General features: G+C 37.3%; 3 protein-coding genes across 7 annotated transcripts in view; all 3 read right to left on the bottom strand.

Moving 5' to 3' along the window:
* Window positions 1–23,123, bottom strand: part of LOC134841944 (lisH domain-containing protein ARMC9-like) — a 461,419-nt gene that overhangs the window by 239,234 nt on the left and 199,062 nt on the right. The window lies entirely within an intron of this gene.
* LOC134841946 (rho-related GTP-binding protein RhoC) overlaps window positions 1–23,123 on the bottom strand; it is a 164,162-nt gene that overhangs the window by 42,419 nt on the left and 98,620 nt on the right. The window lies entirely within an intron of this gene.
* LOC134841256 (polycystin-2-like) lies at window positions 606–17,370 on the bottom strand. Of its 2 annotated transcripts, none has more exons than XM_063857114.1 (15): window positions 17,131–17,370; window positions 17,015–17,062; window positions 16,492–16,622; window positions 11,600–11,713; window positions 9,705–9,832; window positions 8,605–8,733; window positions 8,083–8,207; window positions 7,537–7,761; window positions 7,021–7,249; window positions 6,273–6,625; window positions 5,898–6,057; window positions 5,343–5,577; window positions 4,792–4,957; window positions 4,152–4,443; window positions 606–1,702 (listed from the first exon to the last, which is right to left on the bottom strand). In XM_063857114.1, exons 2-15 carry the CDS (start codon window positions 17,053–17,055, stop codon window positions 1,505–1,507), a joined length of 2,526 nt encoding a protein of 841 aa, XP_063713184.1. In that variant the 5' UTR covers window positions 17,056–17,062; window positions 17,131–17,370; the 3' UTR covers window positions 606–1,504. The 2 variants fall into 2 exon arrangements, with proteins under 2 accessions (XP_063713184.1, XP_063713183.1); XM_063857113.1 differs by lacking the exon at window positions 9,705–9,832 and adding an exon at window positions 10,785–10,915 and having other exon boundaries at window positions 17,131–17,369.

Raw genomic sequence — 23,123 nt, 5'->3', positions numbered from 1 at the left:
ACTAAAACGAACGACAGCGCTAAAGTCGGCAACCATAAACTCGAATAGTTAGCAGAAAAAAATATATATATGTATATGTTTATAATTTATATTTTCTTGATAAAATGACTCCAATTTGAGAAAACTGAGTAAATAGATAAATTTTTCAGAGCGGTGGCGAATCTGAAAATTAAGTTGATTACGTTTTTCAAGTTGAAACTAGAAGTCGATCACCTTTTTCATGACCTTTATACTGCTGCTCGATAGGGGAGTTGCCCTCCTTATCGCAAAGGATATGCACTGGACTTGAAAATAAATCAAAAATCAAACCGCAAATATATTTGAACCTGAAAAGAAAATTAAAACTTCCTGAAAAAAATCAGAACAACCTATACGAGTCTTCACTGCATCAATCGACTTCTATAGAAAAAATTATACACAACAGAAGATAAGACCATGCTTTGGAAAATCAGCCTGAAGATATACAGACAAACGAGTCCAACAAGTCAATTTTTATTGAAATACAAACTTGATATAGCTTGAACTTGGAGTTCTGTGAAAAATGCATTCAATAAAAAAAACATCTGGTACCCGGTTGCAATACCATTGCTTATCGCAAGGTCGAAAAGAAGCAAAATAGATTTTATTAACTCACTCGTATGATTAAGACACAGCTCCATTTTACAATCAAATTATCTCACTCCATGTTGAATAAAACCTATAATTCCATCTTTCTTAATTATTATCAGCAAGTATGTGATATCTTTTCTGGTTCTGGAAACTATTAAAAACTTTTTTTTTTACTCCAAAAAGATATCCAAACCGCTATCAACTGTTTAATGACAAGCAAATAAGCAGCCAAGTTTCTTTTCAAAAATAAATAATCTGATTTTAACATGGCGCATTTGCTTGCAACAGAACCTACAAACTAAAAACATGGTCTAACTTTATCTCTATTTTGGAATGTATAGAGTTGGATACACAAGTACACTAATAATGCACTACTTACAATTACATGTATAGCTATTATTGCACTTCTTGGGGTAGCTACTTCTGATTTTAAATCTGCTGTTGTTGCGAAAATAATCGATATAATTAGTAGTAACTGTTATGTAATCTATGAGGCACTTTTCGATATGAAATACAGTGTCTTTGCAAGGCACTAGAACATCTGAGGTTCTCCGTTATAGGCATAATAGTCTCAACTTTGAACAAGATTTTGAATAGGATTAAAGTGAACTGCACATGTTTCATTTAACTAGATCTGGCCAGGTTATAACAGGAAACTTTTCAAAATGAATACTGCTTAAAATAACATGAAAGAAAAATAGGGGACTATTATTTGAACATATGTTAATTTTCTATTTAACGGTGAATTGAGTCTTTAATGCTCAGTTTCGATGATAGTTTCATTCCAAACGTGTCGTCAAAAATATAATTTCCTGGTTCATTCAATGTGCCCGTTTATTTGTGCAGTAGCGATGGCACTCGTTAGCTTCCGCTGCTTTCTCTCCTGCCTTCCTTTTTACTGGTCAGCGGGTGGGGCGGGGGAGACGCGGGATCGTCGGCTGAGGGCGGAGGGGGACTTCGACTGGAATCCACCACTGTTATTGGCACTCTGGCCCATCTGGCTACCGTTGGACACTGACAACTTGTCTGCATCCAGCTGTTCCAGCTCCTGGCGCACCAGCTGCTCCATCTGCTCATTGTCTGGATTCTGTTGCTATAATTTCAAGCTCATATTACCACACAGACTCGAAGTTACTATTCCGTATTGCGTCTAATAGATTGTTGTTCCGAACAATGAAAATTGTGAGGATCTTTGTATTCGGGTGGGTTCTAGTTTTAATTCCACGCAAAATCAGGTACAACAAATAATCATCGGAATGAGACGAGTGATATATCATATTCAAACCCTTTAGTATCGATTTGAAGGACATCTAAAATTTCCCGTTTGAACGAATAAGGTGAGCGAGCAGGCTTATTTTGTTTTTCAACTTGAAAAAATTACCACAAAAACTCATCTTAATGGAGAGAATGACCTTTCAGTACTGATCGAATTTTTCAAAAAGTTGCCCCAATATCAAGAAAAACCGGATTGAAATTTTCGAGTTTTAGTTTATTTCTAGCAATTAAAGCAAGCGAACTGGCTTATTATAGAAAGATAGGCCAAGAAACTTATTAGTGAAAATTATTTAGTGGAGTTTTTAGCGCGCTCTTCAAAACAATTTCTGCAAGAATTTTTTTTTTATTTGTTATTGTTTTTTATTTTTCCACTAAAAACCATTACCCGATTTGCCTATTTTACTGCTACTGTCGAATATAACTTAAATTCGGGTTTTCTCCAGATACTTTCATTTCACCATGCACAATAAAAAACAAGAAAAAAAAATTGAAAAAGAAAGCAAGAAAAAACTTTAAATAAACTTTTTATTTATTTTATTTATAGAATATGATGGAAACATTCTAGGCTACTTGCACAGCAACCGGCTATCTTCATTTCTAATATGATTTGTTGTATCGACTCAAGGTGACCATACTTAATACAAAACAAGGATAGCCGTTTACTATGCAAGTAACACAGAATGTTCCGACCAGTCTAAAAAACAGTTTTTTTTTTCAAGTTAGGGTCGTTTTTCTGTGTAGTGTGATAAAGACCTGAACAAAAAGCTGGAGCTTATGAATATTCGTCAAAAATAGTAAAATGGGCATATTAGAAAAATCAAAAACAAAAAATATCAGAAAAAAAAACTTTTTCAAACTTTTAGCAGAAACTTTTTGAATTTTGAAGTTTTATTTTCCAGATGGCGTTTTTGAGTAAAACGAATCTTAAGTAGACACTCGTATGAAAACTGTGAAATACAAACAATTTGTGAACTCCAAGTTTAAATGTCGCCCTGAAGCACACACACGCACACTTTTTCGCCTTTCCAACAACGCAATACGAGGCGAATAAGATCATAAAATAAAAGCCAAAACCAATCAAGCAAAATAAACTTTTTCAGCAAAAAAACAGAAACGACATTTTACAAAACCGAGGGTTTGTAACTTGACAAACATAAAAAAGAAGTTTGACACAGAGGCGAAGCTGAGCTTTGCCCCCTTGGCGATACAAAACAAGAAAGCCGCTAAATCAGAAAAAAAATCAAAAAATTTCGAAAATGTCAAACAAAATAAATCTATCAAACAATAAGACTAGTTTTTAAATTCAAAAAACAATGGAATGTGAAATCAGCATCAAAAGAAAACGGTAACAAAGCCAAAAAATACCTTGGCAGAAACCCTTTCGGCTGAAAAAAATCAACAAGACTTAAGTTAATAAGTTCCCCTCACCCTCAAAACACAGACACGCACATACAACTTGAACTAGAATGAATTTCTATTAAGAGGTTTTTAGCATTTCATCCAAAGGTAAACATAAAAAAATTGTTTTCCTTGAAAAATTAGATCAGTAAGCCGATAAAAAAACGGGCCGAAATTATTTGGGCAGAATAAAGTTAAGCAGAAAAAAAACATAAAAAGTCAAGGCTAGTAAAATTTCACACACCCGAGTTAAATCAGAACACAAAAAGCAATTTTAATTTTAAAAATACTTTAAAAAACAACAATTCTACAATATGACAACTAAACCGACAAAACAAACAGACAAATAAATGAGCCGACTGTTTTCTTGTGAAACGGAATATTGTCCTGTCAGATTCGAACCCAGGAACGAATCCCAGGCGTATTCGTTAACAGGCGTATTTGCCGTCCCAGGCGTACTTTGCGGTACCAGGCGTACTTTGCCGTCCCAGGCGTATTCGTTACCTCCATACAAAGTGGGCCGGAGACACAATGAAATTAGATTTAAATAAGATATGAACCGAAATTTACCATTTCTAACTTTGACAACACTGTGCCTAAAGTTATTTACGGGGTGAAAAAGTCTAGTACCCGATTCCAATACCCTTGCTAAATAGCAAATATATGTGAAGCCATGTAACAGTTGAAATGTAAAATTTGTGACGTATTAGAGAAAAAAAGATGACCAGAAAGAACTCTAGTTCCCAATTAAGTTTGACCATTCAGTCCTTCTGCCATGAGAATGGGCTTTCTTGTCTTCTGCATCGTGGATAAATGGTCATAACAACTTCGATTAGTTGGTTTTAATAATTTGTTTAGGCTTAATTTACCTCGTTGAGGTGGTCCAACAGTTTTCCCATCGTCTCTTTCCTCTTCAGCCTCATCTTCTCCATCGCCTCCAACTTCACCAACACGGCGTCTATCTTGCTCACAATGCTGCCAATAGAGTGCTCCATCCTGTCCACTCTGCGGGCCAACACGTTGAACTCCTCCTTCGGCACTCCACCTCTGCCGCCTCCACTGTGACTGCCTCCCCCTCCTCCACCCCGACTGGCACCTCGGAGGGAACTGTCATCGTCCGAGCCACTCTCGCTCTCGTCATCCTCATCCCCGTCTCCACTTCTAACACGAGCGTTAAATTTAGCCACGACTTCCGAAAGCTAGTTTTCTCAGTAAATATCAAACTTTAATTTTCATTTACCATCATTCAAATAGCTTGATAAAGTTTGAGGTACATTAAATAATTTCAAATGCATTTCATTCTCCTACGAAATGCAATTGGCTTTCCTTTCCCTCTTATGGAAGTTCGCTTGAAATTGGGCATTTTGCTTTAAGCTTTCAGGATATTCAAACTCTTTCTGCCTTTTCAACCTGACTTTGTTCAAAACAACTAGAATCATGGTGACTCGAGGGATTCCACATGTGTCGAAGAGAAAAACTTAAACTCATTCCAATTAATAACTTCATTACCTTGCGGATCTGCCTCTGGACTTGGGTCTTCCTTCCTCGTCATCGGGGCCAGTCTGCTTGGCATCCTGGATCTCCCTCTGCAGTTCGTCCTTCTGTCCCTCCAGACATGCCTGCATCTGTCTCTGCTCCTCCGCACTCAACACTCCATCCGCATCAACATCGTACTCTACAAACAAACACGCCATCATCACTTTTACGCCGTGCTTATTCAGACATCATTTTTATGTTATTGGCTCATATTTCAGAATGTCAAAGTCAACTTAAGTATATTCATTTTGTTAGAAGACGGTGGTCTTAATTGTGCTGCATGTGATACGTGTGCAAGAGCGTGCAGAGGTTAGGGGGTCCCCATTTCCTCAACTCTGGTGGCCACATTTTTCGCGAGCAAAAAAAATACGCGGCAGAATTTCCCAAAACACTAAAACGTCATTTTAATATGTTTTTTTCTCAAAAATTTGCCTGTGGCGCTAAGTTTTGCAATAAATTTTTTTCGAAAATTGACAGATTCGAAAACGTCCTCTGCACGATATTGCATGTGTGATTGCGGTTACCTGCAAACATGGCCCTGATCTCGGCGTCACTGTGTCCGTTCTTCTTCAGCTCCGCCCTCCACTCGTTGAAGTCGAGTCTGTTGTCGTTGTTGATGTCTGCCTTGCCGATGGCCTTCTGGATGTCGGCCAGTCTGTCGTGCTTGAAAGTCAGTCTCGCCACTGCCTTGTTCAGCCCCTTCTTGAAATAGTCTGAGATCTCAATCTCGCTTTTCTGGCTCGCCAAGTCTGCCTTCACCTACACCCACAACACAACAGATATAATATATTACTCATATAGACAAAAACGCAATCTTCGACAACAATTAACAAGTTGGATTCATTATACTGAAATGGCGTTTGATAAAGATCTGCTAATTACAGATTTTAATAGTGACTCCAAAACATCAGTTTGCCTATTTTATATCGTCCAATCAATTTTCCCATGAAGGTGACGAAGCGATTAGAGAAAACATAGCCAACTGGCAGTTAAAAATATTTTAAAACCGCTTTTTTGAAATCTGAAAAAATTTAAACGTATACGCGAATTCATCTACGCTATCACAGTGATTTACTAGCCTCGGAGTAGGTGTCGTTGATGATGGCGAGGAACATGTTGAGGAGGACGAAGAAAACGAAGAACACATAAGTCAAGAACACGATGGGACCGAGGACTCTGTTGGCCGCCTCCAGGGCATAGAAGTCAAAGTCACCCAGGATGATTCGGAACAGAGTGAAACTGAAATATATAATAGATTAGATTAAAAAATATGCTTAAATTACCTTGCTTTGGTCAGCTGCAAACCATTGTTTGCTCCCATATGAGAGCATAAAAAACACAGAACTTTCAATGAAATATCTCGAACACCTCCAGATTGCTCAACTTTTACATATTACAAATATGCAAAACTGAAAGTGATTTAATATAATGGATTCAAATCTAATTTGACTCACATGCAGTTCTTGAATGTGGAAAAGTCCTTGACTTGGGTTCCGAACACCAGGTAGCTCAACTGTGCATAGGCCAAGAACACAATCAAAAACATCACCAGGAATCCCGCAATATCTTTCGCACATCTGCTCAGTGTAGTCTGAAGCTGAGTCATGGTCTTGTTGAAGCTGATATACTTGAACAGTTTCACCCAAGCGAAGAACACGACGACGGCCAGTGCATTGTTGAATTGGGTCTGGAGGTATCCGAGCCAGTAGAAGTTGCCGTAGGTGTCGCTGTTCGCAATCAGAGTCTCCAGTTTGCTCTGCACTGTTCGCTCTCGGTAGATCGAGTACACAATTCCCACCATCGACAGCTGAATAAAAAAAACACTTTTGAACCACAAAAATTTCTTCGAGACAACTTTTCTACTACTTGCTGAAATTTTCGAAATAGTGACGGAATATTTGTGCTCGGGGTGTTTTTTCATCATTTTTTTTTGAAAAAAAATCACCTATTTTATAAAGCAAACACTGACCTTGAAAAACAGTCAGAACATTTAGGGTTTCACCCTAATACCAGGAGTTTTGTTTCGCTTTAAAAATACTTCCAATATAAACCGGTCGAAAATGGTGCAAAAAACGGGAGATAGAAACATTTTGTGGCGGCATAAGGACGAGCTGGCTCTCAAAGTTTCTCGCAAGTACATTACTCGCACTCGTTAGACTCGAGTATTGCAAGTTCAATTGAAATTTATTTTCGAGAACTAACCGCGATGATGACGATGTCCAGAATGTTCCAGAAGCCCCTGAAGTAGTTGATCTTGTGGATCTGGATTTCAAGGACCTCTTCAATAATGTAGTAGATGATGAAGAGGATGAACAGCACTTCACATAGGTACACGAAGCGGTCGAATGCGGACACGTAGCGGATCAACTTCACAGTTCGGAACTGCCACGAAGGAATCGCACCACCCGTCGGTGGGAACTCCAGACGAAGACTAAAGAGACGGAATCATCTGATTTTCGTATGAAATGAGCACAATGTAAAATGATTGAAAAACAGACGATGTTATCGCCTACTCTGAACTGAGAAACCAAAACGTTGTATCATGTATGGAGAGTTTCGACATCTGCTATCTATTTTGTTTCAAAGTTTGTTGATGCTAAGTAGCTTTTTTTATATTTCCCAAAGTGGTTCTAGATCCCTTAGAATTATACAAGGAAGACATTCAATAAACCGAATTATGCTGATCTCTTTGGAGCATAGAAGTATATGTGTTCTTACGTAATGACACAGAAGAGGTTGATGTTTGCGTTGTAGACAGTGAAGTCTATGAAGATTGCTCTGGTGCCCCTGTCGACCCACAAACCCGACTTCAACTCTTGAATCACCTGTTCCGCATCTGCCCTGAGAGGGGGGAGGTCCTGGTAGTATCCACCGCCCTCGTACTTGGTCAGGGTTCCCCAATCAGTTGCACCATCCAACTCTGCCGAGGTGGAATATGTCCAGCTACACGCAAAAGAGTCATGCAGCTAGCAACCAAGCTTTTTGCATGTAAGTCTGGTCTTAATCAAAGGCACTAGCAACAGCGGTTATCTGTAAAGAGCCGAACGGCTTGTATGTACGTAGTTTCTTTCGCGGATAATTAGGATCAACATTTGAGTTTCGAATTGATAGTACAAACTATCTTTCCCCAAAGGAAACTACTTCAGCACCACATTGATTTTTGTCACTTATAAGGTAGAAAATCTAGTTGAATCCCAAGAGCAACTAAAACAAATTATAGTGGACCTAATACCAAAAACTGGGCGATTGAGGTAGAGGACTCACGCAGTGCCGTTGCCAAGCCCGAAGTCGGATATGTCTTCGTTTGCTGGAGCATATGCGGCGAAGCACTCCTTGATCTCGTTCTCGAAGTCAGCCGGAATGTCACAAGTGTCGTTTCTCACTTTAACCTACAAATTAACAGTGCTTTCAAAAAAATGTAAGCATTAGCTTCATCTATCACTCAATTTGGAGAAATGAGTTTTTTTTAGATTTGAGGATTAAATTATTTTTCCATAATGCTTTTTACTCCTTGGTTCAAACTCAACCAAAACCCTTGCAAATTACGCACCTCGATCCATTTGTAAAATTCCCTTATAGGTCCATTATATCTATGTATTTGGGCCATGATGGTCTAGACAACAGTGGGAAGTATCTTGCGCCAGCAAATGATCGAAAACCGGAAAATATTTGATTGGTGTACTACATTTTAAACACACGCCATTTAAACCCTCATCTTTTCACTCCATTACACTTCATTTCGACAACAAATTAACCCTCCTTTCAATAAACTTGAAAGTCTCTTACCTGTCTGAGTCTGGCGAGACCCATGATTTTGTTTTCGTAGTAGATGTATCCCTTCTCATCGTCTGCCAATTCCTCCCCGTTGTACCATTCCTCCCAGTAGAGTCCATTCAACAGGGGTCCCTCCACATACTACAACCACAACAACACAATCATCATAAGAGTGCACTAAGACTTTTCAACCAATTCGGTAACTAAATCAAGCTCTTTCAGAAATTTCACCGATCCTAATTTTTTGCTCGATTTAAAAAAGCTTGCATAGGGTCACAATCCACGAACCTATTCCAACTTTTAAAAAATACATTCTTTTTGACAAAAATATCTACTAATTGAAGCTTGAAGTTGTTACTAAATTGCAACCTAAATATGTATTTTCACTGATGGTAGTCTACAAATGTGATGAAAAGGACACATGCCTTAGGTTGAATGAATTGAATAAGCTTGACACGCGATCACACCAATATTGATAAACTTGTTACAGGTGGACCTTGAGCATTGGACAGTTGGCAAAACCTTGTTGAATTAATATACCACACACACTGGGAAACCATTTCAACCCATTAAAACAAAAGCTGAAATAAGTCACACAAATCAGAATGATGAGATGCACAAAGGGAACAAATGTTAAGGCCGACACTTAAAATCATAGCACTCAAATTTCAAATTTGGTATTTTCTCATTGCGTAAATGATGCTGCTTGCAGAAAATTATCTCTTGAAGGCCATGTTCTTCAACTATTCCCACAAAAGAAGTCTACCATTTGACCATTCTCTACTATTTGGACATCTTCTCTAAAAATATCCCCCTACTCGGAGCCAACATAAATAAAACCAAACCAAACTCTCAACTCCATTCATTGGTCAAACGGACAAATCTAAACATTGTATCCTTGCATTCGCTGTTAGCTTTTATTAGCAAGAATACCATCCGCTATTTTCATGTCATTTGAATTTATCAAGAGCTCTCATGCATTTCAGACTTGTAGTGGCGAAGACTATCTTTTCTTTGAAAAGAATTTCTAGGCCTCTATTGACCAGACACGCTTTTTCACACCATATAATGGATGATCGATCACATCAGAATGTTAAGTGTTGTGGTCTTACACCCCAGAAGTCGTTGATGGTGGCCACTGATCTGAACTCAGAGGCCGACCCATGAGTCTGGTCCAGGAACAGCACCATCAACACATTCGTGAAGTAGTACATGGAGGACGAGAACATCCCGTAAGTGACTGGCAAACGTCAAAACCAAGGTCAAGGTCAAGTTACTTTACGAATCAAACAAGTTATACTGATTTTATTTAAAATTTTTTTGTTTAATTTTGGTTAATACTAAGTTTAAAATGAACAATTCATTCATTCCACTGATTCCTAGAAAAATTTTCGGAAATGAAGTTAAATTAGACTATTTCTGTACTATCATACATTCAACCAGATCCCTCGCACTACATTTTAGTTTAAGTAGATCTTAAAACCGACCTAAAGATGCAGACACAAGTAAAAAGATTGGCGAGGAGATAATTACTCACACAGAAGCATAATATCTTAGTTATAAACCATAAGCTAGTTAATTGATTACACATCACACATTAACTTTAAGCCTTGCGTATTTGACTTCTTCCATTTTTACTTGTTAGTAAAGTGCTCAGATTCTCACATACGATATGGCTTTCCCAGATCTACGAAACCATGCGGTATTTTTGTACGGTTATTCGCGAAGCTACTAGAATGACCACCTGGTATGATGCTCGAGCATTGATCAAACATGGATAGTTTAGAACGTTAGATGCTAGCATTAAGCATGGACTACGTCAGACTGGTCCATGCAGGTGACAAGTTCGTGGGTTACTTCCTTGATTCCCACTTCCAAGCTCTCTTACGGTTAGTCCTCGCATTAATTTTTCAAGATCAAAACTAATTCTCTATCATGAAGGTAGCTTTAGTCTATCAATCCATTTCAATCTAAATGATATGTTATGGTGATGTTACTATGATGAGCGAGCTATCTATCCGATTAAGAGTTTGGGTTACGATAATTGAGTTACTATTGGCTGGATGATATCCGCTACAACTGGCTCGAATTTAACACTATCATGGTTATCTGGATGCAGATGAATCTTCAGTTTAGTCTGGACTACTGGTTCTGATCTAATCATGTCCTGGAGTGGCGTGGCGGTGTTGTACCTGCCAGAAGTAGTCGATGGAGTTGACGTCTCTGAAGGTGAGGGTGGATCCGGTGGCGGATGAATCCAGGAACAGATTCATGAGGACAGCCGTGAAGTAGTACATGGTAGATGACACCATGCCATACGTCACTAGTCACAGTCACTTATTGTCATTTTCAGAAACATGTTCGGTTTCACTTTTAATTTCACTCCATCTACATTACTACCTATTTTCCACAGCTTTTACCTATTTTCCTACAACAAGCTAATTAATGTCTCGGCTGATAACACAAGGAACACTATTTGAATAGACACTTAGATCTAAGGTAGTTTTAAATGTCGGATCCTACATAGGTTCTTCCAAAATCCTTGCTTTCATTCTCACTTCTATTATTTTACATCTAAAAATGTTCTCAAAAAGTCTCTCAGGTTTAAAGCAACAGGAGAACTTCAATCATTTTCACATCAAACACCTTTGAAAAAAAATAGAGTCGGTACGAGTTAAGCATTCCAAAAAACCGGACCAGTACTAAAAAATCTGGCCACTTGACTGGTCAGAAAAATTGACCAAATGGCCGCCCAGATCATAACCGTCCTTTACTTCCTTTGGTTTCAAGATGTAACCAATTCCGAATATTGGACACTCCATATATACAACATGAAACATACGTTGGAGAACATTTAACAACAAATTATACAAGATAACTCACATTTAAAAGGAGCTATTGTTGTAGACTACAGATAACCGGGTCGTACATTTAAACCATTTGATGAATAGTACATTAACAATTAGCTTTACTCTTAATTTTTAGTGAATTCTGGTTGTGTACTTACTTATACACAGGATGGAGAGGAATAGACAGTAGACGACCAGTTCTCGCAGGGTGGTCCTGATCACTGCCTCCCTCGTGGAATCCTCCGGCAGGGTCAGACGGGTGCGCCAGATCGCTGAAATGCCCATTCACATATCAATCAACGACCTACAGCTTTACTTTTTTTTTACAGAAATTAGCTCCATAAAATTTTATCATTCTGCGCCTCGCGACGACGTTTCGGCAAAAATACATCAACGCAAGGTTTCCGAAACACTAGGGGATGACAATCAGACGTCATTGATCATTGACAAGAAAAAGGGGGTCGATAATAGGGTAGCGAAGCAATAGCAAAGCAGACCACATCAAATCTTGGTCGGACATTTTCATATCATTTTAGCAATTCATAAATCTAACATTGTTTTTAAAGCTTCAGCATGTTTCTTCAATGCTATACATTTTGAATTTGAACAGGTTATTTTAAAGTCACCATAGAAAACTTTGAATTAATCAGAAGTATTGAATAGAATGCAACAAAATACAAAAATCGCATGGAAGACTTCCACAGTTTACCACCTGGCAATTAATTATTCAGAAGGATGGATGAGAAAATCGAAAAAAGTGCGTTTAATTCGCAAGCATTCATCATTTAAACGTTAGGCTTGGGTGCGTTGATATCGATGTGGATTTCATGACATTTATCTACACTTTTTGGAGTGAAATTGTCCATTAAAAAGCTTTCTCCAGTAACTGCAAAGTAACAGCCTCTATAATACCACTGTAGATACAGAATTTGACTTAAAATATTGCTTACAAAATTGTATGGGATTAAATAATAAGTAATTTAACAAGTATTTTCTCGGCATCTGCAAAAAAATTCGAGAAAAAACTTTCGGAACAAAAACAGTACTTCGTGACAAAAGAGTTTAAAAAATTAATTTTTCTGGCACTTTTCGAGAAACTCCCTTATAAATGTTCCCAATATTTTTTTACTCTTAACTTCACAATCAAGTTTCTAGCAAATTTCTAATTAGGCCAATCAAAACCAAAAAACGGTACAATATTTTTTTCTGAAGCTAAAATTTTGACCTTAGTTAGGAATCAGAGACCATAAGCTGATAGCTGTCATCAAGTTCAGACGAAGTGTGTTTGTTCAGCGCCAAATGACGTCAATAAACTAGGAAAACCGAACGACAGGTGGGCATTGCCATGGAAACAAGAGGCGAACAAAAGAATTCTCATTCCACATTTAATCAAGTGTAAAAAGCTTCCTCAGTTTATAGCCACTCAAACAAATCTAAAAATGATTGTTTCCATCAGAATCCATTGTTCACGCTTTCATTTTCACCTGTTTGATGGGAAATTTGGCAATTACTTTGCCATTGAGGAGCCAAAAATGGGATCAAAAATAAACGCATCGATCAATCCGATAAATTTGTTCCTTTCATTTTTAGCGAATCTATTTCGAAATTGAAGTTGCACTTCGCTGACATCCACAAAATATCAAATCGTAAAGTATTGCACAAAAAAAAGATTTAAGAATGATTTGAAAAAGCAAAGCTTCTCCGAAGCAAGCACAGAAAATTATGATCAAGATCACATACCTCTCCAAAACAAAGAGAAACTTCTCCCCAAAATTTGCCTCTGTATATCGGCCTATCTTAGATCGCAAATCAAAAATCAGAGCTTTCCAGTGGCTTCTCAAATTTTCATCTAGCTTTGATTATAATTAAAAGGGTTAAACCTTTCAAATCGATTGACGCTTATCTACACATACAGAGTTTAAGGTTATTTGAAAGTTATTCACTTTAATTGGTTTCGTTGTGGGAACAAAAAAAGCTGGAAAATTCCAGAGGTTTTGGTTTTTGGAGATCGTTCACCTTCCACTCACCTAATATCCTTAAGAAAAACTAACGAAAAAATCATCAAGATCTAAATGAGCATAAGTCTTCACTTCGTTCATTGACTCTTAAAAACCTAATACAGTTTGATTCACACCACTTGCGACACATCACAAACATATCATTACAAGCTAGCCGATAGAAAAGAGACAAAAGCCACAATCGGAAAATAATTGGTAAAAATACTAAATCAGCAAAATTTTCATACTTCGAACTCAATTTTCCTCAAAAGGAGTTTATTTTGAAAAAATTCAATGTAGAATTGATAGCTATAATAGACAATTAAGCAAAGACGAGGCATCAAAACATTTTGAAACTCAAAGATTGAGCCACACTCGAAGAACACACATAAAACTTTTTCTCGCCCAAAAAGGACACAAAAAGAGTTAATTAAACCGATGTCTTATACTCCGAATACACCTCTTAAACAAATAAACCTAGCCAACATCAATGAACGCCGCATCCATATGTAAAAGAGTCAATGAACGCAGGAAACTGGATCAAAATGTAAAGCTTGTATTTCGCTGAGAAACCTGAAAAACGAACTCCACCTTTGAAACTAGAAGTCGATTACGTTTTTTAATTATCTTTACACTTTTGCTGTTCAATAGTGGAACTTTCCTTCCTTTTAACAACGGAAAAAAATGAAATGAATTCGAAAAGAAATCAAAAATCAACCCGCGAAAAATCAAATATGAGCGTGAACAAAGTTTCAGACTTTTCCTGAAATTAAAATTATCATTAATATTTTTTGGAATCGAACTTGCGGTTGAAAGGGCTTCAATATAAAACGATACTTGACCCTCTACGAGCTTTCTTTTAGGTAGTCAAAATGCATTGGAAAAAAATACGCCAGTTATTTATTTTCCACTTCGTGAAAAGGTCGTAAAAAATAGTTTACACAGACGCAATACATGCGATAAAACAAGGACATTACATTACAAGATAATGAATACAAAAAGAAGAAAATTCAAGTTGATAAATAAAGTTGAAGAAATAACTTGAAAAAAAAAACTAAAACAACAAAAATTTCATGTTTGTAATATATTATGTTTATAAACAGCTTTGAGAATAAGGAAATCAATTATCGAGCGGGCACTGAGGCAACAATTTTTGGTCGACGCCTGTTGAGCCGAAAACAAAACTTGTCATAAAAAATTTGAGCTTTTGAGAAAAAAATTTTTCAACCCATTGGTAAGGAATCACATTAAAGCATAAGAATATTTTCGCCCTCGAAATTACACAATATAAGGTGACTAAGCCGATCTAACATCAGCCAAAACCTTTTAAGTGAACAAACACCGGAAAAAAATTTAAAAAATAAATAATAAAAAAAAAGATTTGGTAAACACTCATACAACCCGGGTTGACCTCCATAGACCAAAAATGCTAATCATACAATTCCATAAACTAAGTCTATGAAAAAATACTAATCATACAAATTTCACACATTTTGCTGAAATGGTTTCGTCGAAACTTCGAAAAACTTTTCTCTTATTTTGGCATAAAATTCGATGTATCGTACTGACTACAAAAGAAGAACTTTGGTCAAAAAAACGCTAATCATACTATTTTCATATATGGAAAATGTATGACTAGCATTTTTTTGATGGCGACGACAAAAGTTTTTCAAAGTATTTTTGAAATTGCCACCAAAAATTTCTGAAAAAAAACAGGCAAGCAATTCTGAAAACATTTTCTGAAAAAAAATTGCAAGCAAAATTTAATTTTTTTGTGTGTATAACGTAGTCCTGGGTATACTAATATTGATTTTTTTTCCGATTCTCTTCATATTTTTTTTCAAAAACGCTTCGAGCTTCTCTTTTTATTGTATGACTTCTTTTTGCATGCCTTGATCAGTGTCTGGTAATTTCAAATTTTAGAAATAATGATCTTTTCAAATTCAAATTTTAGAAATAATGATCTTTGAAAAATTTTGCCAAAATTTAAAAGTTCGTTACTTTCGTTATATTATTTATGTGACAAAATTAAAATATTTCAGGCTGTTTCCAATGCATTTTTAATGCGAGACGGCCAAACCTTTGGTCACTACGTTTGAGTAACCAAGGTGTATGTCATTTGTGTTCGGTTATGAAAAAAATTGCATTTAGAAAAAAAGCGGAAAATGAACCAACGGAAACAATGACGAAGACAACAAATCCGAAACAAAACTATTAATCTTAAAAAAAATAATTAAAAATCATTACTGCCTCAAACGATCTTTTTTCAAGATTTGAACTGACAAACTGATTTATTTAACTTTTCAAGAAATTGAGCACGCGAACAGCCCACGTGAAATTAACCATTCCTACTAACTGACCATCCTGTGAACAAAATTATTTACGGGAGAAAAAGTCTAGTACTATTGCAATACCTTGGCTGATCACAAGAGTAATTAGATATATTCAAGTCAACCAGACAATGAAAATTTGCATACGATGACATTTTTTCATTCGAACACGAGGACCAAAAAAACTTAATTAATATACGAGAACCAACAAGATAAAAGCTAACCACCTTAGCCGAAAATCCTCATGAAACTAAATTGCTCGTAGTTTCAATTGTAAGAAACTCCAACCTATAGTACACAGAACATCATGTGAAATCAGAAGCGAAGCTGCACTTGGCAAACATAGGCCAGAAAACAGCATAAAAAAGCTCTAAAAAGGTGAAGTGAAACAAGAAAAGAAAAGGCAGAAAAAGCCTTGAAACGTTTCTGCTGCGCCAGAAACTAGCCAACAATATGACAGATAGAACAAATGCTATGCAGCAACAACTGCGACTAAATGAGCACTTTTATTTGCAAGTTGGATTGGAAAGGAGATACGTAATACCTCGTTTCCTCTGGGGAATAGGTAAAATTTAAGATAGAATCGCTAGAAACATTTAGTTTGACTTCAAAAAATGCGCTGCAAACGAAAGAAAAAATTGACTACAACTGCGTATAAATACAAATTGCTTGAACCAAATAGAACTTTTGGCAAAACTAAAAACAGAAACAGCTGTAACTCACTGTAGAGAACTTTCTTTCCGAGTGTGCAGAATTGTTTGGGTTTGTACTCCTCGTCATCCTGCTGGGCCTCCACGTTCTTCTCCCTTTCTCTCTGCTCCCTCCTCTGAGCAGCTCCAGGCTCCACCAGTGACCTAAATTACACATATTCTCAGTACTTCTGTTCAAATATGTACTCTATAAAACTTCGAGTAGGTTACAGCAAAATTAGTTTGATTTGTTCTACTTAATGGTTGATCTTGAATTTCTATAAAACCTCAAAAGGAAAAATCTAATAGCCTTAAGCTTTGCTCTCTTTATAAGAGGAATACTTTACCTCCCCCCCCCCCCCCCCCCAACCTCATGCGTGACATTTAACCTGTAAATTATTTGTTCTTCTACTATCTCAACGAAATTGCCTTATACAGAATACACAGCTAGTAAAACGCCAGATTGAAGTATTAAAATAAAGTTTCTGTAAGGTATGTGCAGGGTATATATCTTTTTTTAAATAGGTTGCTTGAAGCTTGAGCTGACTTGAACTTACTTCGAAGAGTCAGGTCGTGGAAATTCAAAATCTTCTTGCATTGCGCGTCTGAAAACAAAAACATCTAATTAGTTTCGATGCTTCTATTTTTTAATTGAGCCAGCATTGAAACTTACCAAAAGTTGAAAGATGGAAATAATTATAATTGAAAGAAGGCGACTCTCGAATGAGGTCTTGTCAGGTTTTAGCTAAAGCTAAGAGTAGTAGATACCGATTTATACTTGAACAAATTTGGGAAATCTGAAATCGATAGATTGAATTTTTTAATCTACGGCAAAATTAGCGAAGCGCAATGAAACCGATGTTTTTTCCCATAAAAAGGAATAGCTCTTATATGAAAAATTAATCAACTGAATATTACTTTATACATGGCAGGTGTTGCTAGAGGTCTGTTTCCACTCGGCAGGTGTTTTATTTTTTTATAAAAAATCAGAAAAAAAGGAATTGAAAAAGATACATTTCCTCACAGTGTTTGGTTTTGGACCTATTTTGAAAAGCCAAATGACGCAAACGGTTTTGCCACGGAATCAAACTCTCCATAAAAATTTTGAAATTTACACGCAAAACGGATACCAAAAATATAAGAAACCTAAATATAATTATTAAACTAGTGTCAACACGACGATTAATAATAGGAGTCGTTTTACTCATACCCACACCCTATAATGTTTAAACCAAAGTTGTTAGCTATAATTTTTTGTTGGGTTTTGTTAGGTCTTTGTAGCCTTTGGGTCTTGGTAGCTCTGTCATTTAGCTAGTGGCTAGTTTTTTTCAACCATTGTCTGCATCCAGGGCGCAAAAACATTGATAACACAGAAGCGAAGTGGATGATACTTAAATGGAGCAAAACTTTTGGAGCGGTAAATACGCTGAAAAAAATTTGGGTAGACAAACTTTAAGCCAAAAACTTCATTGAAAATTTTGAAATAAAAAACAACTAGCGCTTAACGCACCTTCGGTGCTTCAAAATTTTTTGACAACTCATGAAAAACCGCATAAATTGGAAACAACATCTGCAAACTTTTAGTGTACTCTGACTGCACCCAATTACAGGGTTGGTAATTTCGAACTTTTAATTTTTTTAATTCCCATTTTAAAAGCGTCATTTCGAAAACTTAAAGGGCCTCTGGAGAAATTTGGAAGCCATATCTGGAACCACTGAGTCCTTGAGAGCACCCTACTATAGGGTTTGGAATCCAAAATTTTGTCAGTTTTTTTAAACAAAAGTTTCCCGAAAAAAAATGAAAAAACGCCTTTTCTCGAAAACTAAAAGGATTTGAGCAATCATATTAAAAGGTGAGATTTGAGACGCCTGGGTGTACGCTGACAATAAGGTTGTATCGTCATCAAGTTAGTAGTTTCAAATTTTTTGAATTTCTGTGAGAAATTTCGAGAAAATCAAAAAACGTCACATCTCGGAAAGTAAATCATTTGAGCAGTCGCGTTTAGCAGTCCCATTGGCAAAATTTGCAACTCTTTAGAATACCCTGACAACACCGAACTATAGAGTTGGGAAATTCAAATTTTGAAAAATAATTAATTTAAACTTTCTGAAATTTTTTTAAAAATCACAAAAAACTTCACATCTCGAAAACTACAAAGAATTGAGCAGTGATATTTGGAGGCAAGATTCGCATTCCTTGAGAGTACTTTGACAGGACCTAGCTACAGGGTTGGGAGTTTCAGATTTTTAATGAATAATAATAATTTCTCGAAAACTACAAGGATTTGAACAGTCATATTTGGAGGCAAGATTTGTAACTCCTTAGAGTACTCCGATAGCACCCAACTACAGTGTGTTGTAAATCATTTTGTTATTTGAAAAAATCTTAAAAATCGCCTTATCTCATTAACTAAAATGATTCGGGCATTCAAAATTGGAGGCCAAATTCGCAACCCTTAATTCGATATTGGGCTGCTTAATTTAAACTCGGTAAAATAACCACTAAAATCCAAAAAAAATTCTTAACCATTGCAATATATGATACAGCTTAAACATGCAAAAATAATACGTTGAAAAAACTTAAACATGGCGAGATAGTGGAGCCCGCATTTAAATATAACCCTTAATTCGATATTGGGAAGCTTAATTTAAACTTGGTAAAATAACCACTAAAATCAAATTGGAAAATCAAAAAAAATCTTAACCATTGCAATATATAATATAGCTTAAACATGCAAAATTAATACGTTGAAAAAACTTAAACATGGCGAGATAGTGAAGCCCGCATTTAAATCTATAATAGATTTAACTCCCCGTACAATTCCATAGAAATTAAATAACTCCCTTTCAACAAGGTACCAGAACCGATACAACCTTCTGAATCGAAAAAAGCAAACAAAAATATGGACAAAAAATTCAAAGAACTACAGATATTAACCAAAACGTATTTCAATTGTAGTCAAAACAATTCTTAAACCAGAAGAAAACTCGGGTATTTCCCATTTTGGCTTCCCTCCGGTAAAATGCAGACCACCCTTTTGTAGTAAAATCAAATTTAGTTTTATTTTACACAAGGGCGTAGCGGAGCGACACAGAAAAAAGATACCAGTGTTAACTAGCAGACAAAAAACGAGACGGAAGATACGAAGTTGAACTTTTTTTTAAACTACATCTAAAAAATCTCCATCGAATTATCTTCATTTTGTGAACAGTATGCGATGAAACACAACTACCTTTCGCCGCTGCTCTTTTGCTTCGCCATTACCTCTCTGCCAAGAGAAGTCAGTTCCGCCGCTCCCCATGTCGTTTCAGACGTCTACGCTGATGACTACACCCTTGCCTCCGCTGCCAGCAAAGTCGACGCAGCAGCCAGTCAGATGTCGCCTGCTATTCAGGCGTTAACTACTTGGGGAGACTGCCACTACATGGTCATCAACATGGAGAAAGGCAAACCAGAGGGGATGGTCCTTTCATTTGATCCCCGTGAGACTGCCGGCAAAGCACAGCCCCCCCCCCCCCCTCTTCTTCAACGGCAAGCAACTTCATAACAACAAGAATCCGGAAGTCCTCGGCGATCAGCTTGACCCTCGGCTCCTTTTCACCGCGCAAACCAACAAGGCCGTGAGAAGATGAAGAGTCGCCTGAAGATTATGAGTGCCCTCAGCGGAAAGTCGTGGGGTCTCTCAGCCTCGGATCTCCGCACACTGTACAAGTGTTACGTCAGACCAGGTGGTTTATACGCTGCAGGAGTGTGGTACCCCTTCCTCTCCGACACCAGCTGCTCGAATCTCGAGGTTGTCAACAACTCCGCCGCCAGAACTATCGCTGGTCTGCCGTCCGGATCCCCTTCCGTCCCTGCCTGCACGGAAGCGTTTATCCCTGCGATCAAATTTATTGCCGAAGTTGAAAGTTCGCTTCACTTCAAGAAAATTGCTAGTCTGCCAGAAGAAAAATACGACGACCAAAGGCTTGAGACCCAGAATGAAGTCCAAAGGCGAGTCTAGCCTCCGAGACTGCTGGAGATCCAGAAGCAACGTTGTGATCTCAATAACTCTTACGAACGACACCTTTGAAGCGGCTGTGAAGACGACGGTAGAGACGAGGCAAGAAGACCTCTACCTCCGCCAAGTCGTCTATAAATTCGGAAGAATAAACTCAGATTTATGCCCGAACTGCGAACTAGCACCAGAGACATCCGAGCACAATCTTTTTCTCTATTCCTCGTTGCAGAATATCAGAAACGAAATCTTCGGTCCGAATCCTGACTACAATGTCCTACAGACAGAACCCACCAAAGTCCTGGATTATCTTCGCCGCACTGGGCATTTATGCCCTCCCAATCTGTGACGGGATCCACAGCAAACAACATGAACAACAAATGCCGTTAAAGCATCATTCAAAATCGTTTACTGAGCTGCAGCTAAGCGAAAAATACTTGACTAGACGCCAGTTGAGCCAAAAACAAAATGACAAAAAAATAGTGCTAAAAATTTCACAAATTAGAAGTTTAAGATCCATTGTTTGTAACAAAACGAAGCATTACCTAATTTTGAAGTTTAAACGACGCAAAATGAGGTGAAAATGTCGAAATAGCATAGGGCGAACAAACCCATTTAAGCGAGAAAAAAACAAGAATCATACAACACCAAAATTGGTATCGTTCATTTACAAACTACAAGACGACTTTCAAAATATAAAAATTTTAAGATGATAATTCAAACGTTTTCGCACATTTCGTAAATTCAAACGTATTCTCATTTTTTCAGAATTTTCAAAATAGTTGAAATTGCAAAATCAGACAGACAGACAGACAAGCATCGATGCTTCAAAGACAAAAAGCCATGCTCCGGACTGAAAACCGACAAAACATTGAAAGACAAGCAATACATGGTACGAAAATTCAAGTTTTCAAAAAAAAACATCAATTTCCACACACATCAAAAGAGACTAGGTCTAAAAATCTAGACCTTTTTTCAGGACTACGCTGCGTCTCGGCCAAGTGAGAGGAGCCTGAATGATGTTGAAGTTCTATAATAAAGCAAGATTAATTTCTTACAGATTTTTTTACAGTCATCAGAAGATCAAAAGTATCATGGTAAACGAGGTTACAGTCAGGAGTCCCTTCATCACGTATTCCAGTCAAAATCCATGGAAATTTCTAGATATGGAAGCAAAAAAGATTAAAAGGAGATGATAAGTGTTGATGTCCATACAATTAAAATCCATAAGTGATATGTTTACTAAATGAGAACACGCAAGTCGACACAAGAAAAAAATATAAGCAAATATAATTGCGTTACAAATAAAAAATTTTCGTCGAAAGTTGTTTTGTCATTTATTGTTCCGAGTACGCAAGCGGCGTTCGCAATTGGTATTGCCAGGGAGATTCTCTGTTTTACAAAGCTGCCTGCTCTGGGTTCCTCAGTGCATATGCTTGGGTTCTTACAAAGCTTGCTCAAAAAAACTTTCTACTGGAGCTGAAAAAGACACCAATCATCTTTTGAGTCTTTATACGTGTCATTTTTTCGCTCTTCCGCTTCAACGGCAGCCGTACCAGGGTTACAAACAGACCCGGCACTAGTCCTTCTAGGGGCTAAGGAGTCTACTATCATTACATTCCACTAGCGCTGCTTACCAACAGCCCATGGAACGAGCGTCGAACCGTCTGGTCGCTTCTGATCAGTCCTGTAGGTTATAACGTCTGTTGGTTCGAGACGTAAATTCAAGTCTGCAACTTCGCTGTCGAAAATTGGCTGTCCAATTCTTTGGGTTTTCGTTTACCGGAGCCATTTCAATTTTTCCAAAATCAAACCACTTTATAAGCGCATCTTCATAGATTCCAGAAGCAACGTTGTGATCTCAATAACTCTTACGAACGACACCTTTGAAGCGGCTGTGCAGACGACGGTAGAGACGAGGCAAGAAGACCTCTACCTCCGCCAAGTCGTCTATAAATTCGGAAGAATAAACTCAGATTTATGCCCGAACTGCGAACTAGCACCAGAGACATCCGAGCACAATCTTTTTCTCTATTCCTCGTTGCAGAATATCAGAAACGAAATCTTCGGTCCGAATCCTGACTACAATGTCCTACAGACAGAACCCACCAAAGTCCTGGATTATCTTCGCCGCACTGGGCATTTATGCCCTCCCAATCTGTGACGGGATCCACAGCAAACAACATGAACAACAAATGCCGTTAAAACATCATTCAAAATCGTTTACTGAGCTGCAGCTAAGCGAAAAATACTTGACTAGACGCCAGTTGAGCCAAAAACAAAATGACAAAAAAAAATGTTGCTAAAAATTTCAAAAATTAGAAGTTTAAGATCCATTGTTTGTAACAAAACGAAGCATTACCTAATTTTGAAGTTTAAACGACGCAAAATGAGGTGAAAATGTCGAAATAGCATAGGGCGAACAAACCCATTTAAGCGAGAAAAAAACAAGAATCATACAACACCAAAATTGGTATCGTTCATTTACAAACTACAAGACGACTTTCAAAATATAAAAATTTTAAGATGATAATTCAAACGTTTTCGCACATTTCGTAAATTCAAACGTATTCTCATTTTTTCAGAATTTTCAAAATAGTTGAAATTGCAAAATCAGACAGACAGACAGACAAGCATCGATGCTTCAAAGACAAAAAGCCATGCTCCG

The sequence above is a fragment of the Symsagittifera roscoffensis genome, chromosome 3, assembly GCF_963678635.1.
Source record: "Symsagittifera roscoffensis chromosome 3, txSymRosc1.1, whole genome shotgun sequence".
NCBI lineage: Eukaryota > Metazoa > Xenacoelomorpha > Acoela > Convolutidae > Symsagittifera > Symsagittifera roscoffensis.
Note: the sequence above shows the minus strand (reverse complement) of the source record. Positions and strands in the feature narration are given on the sequence as shown.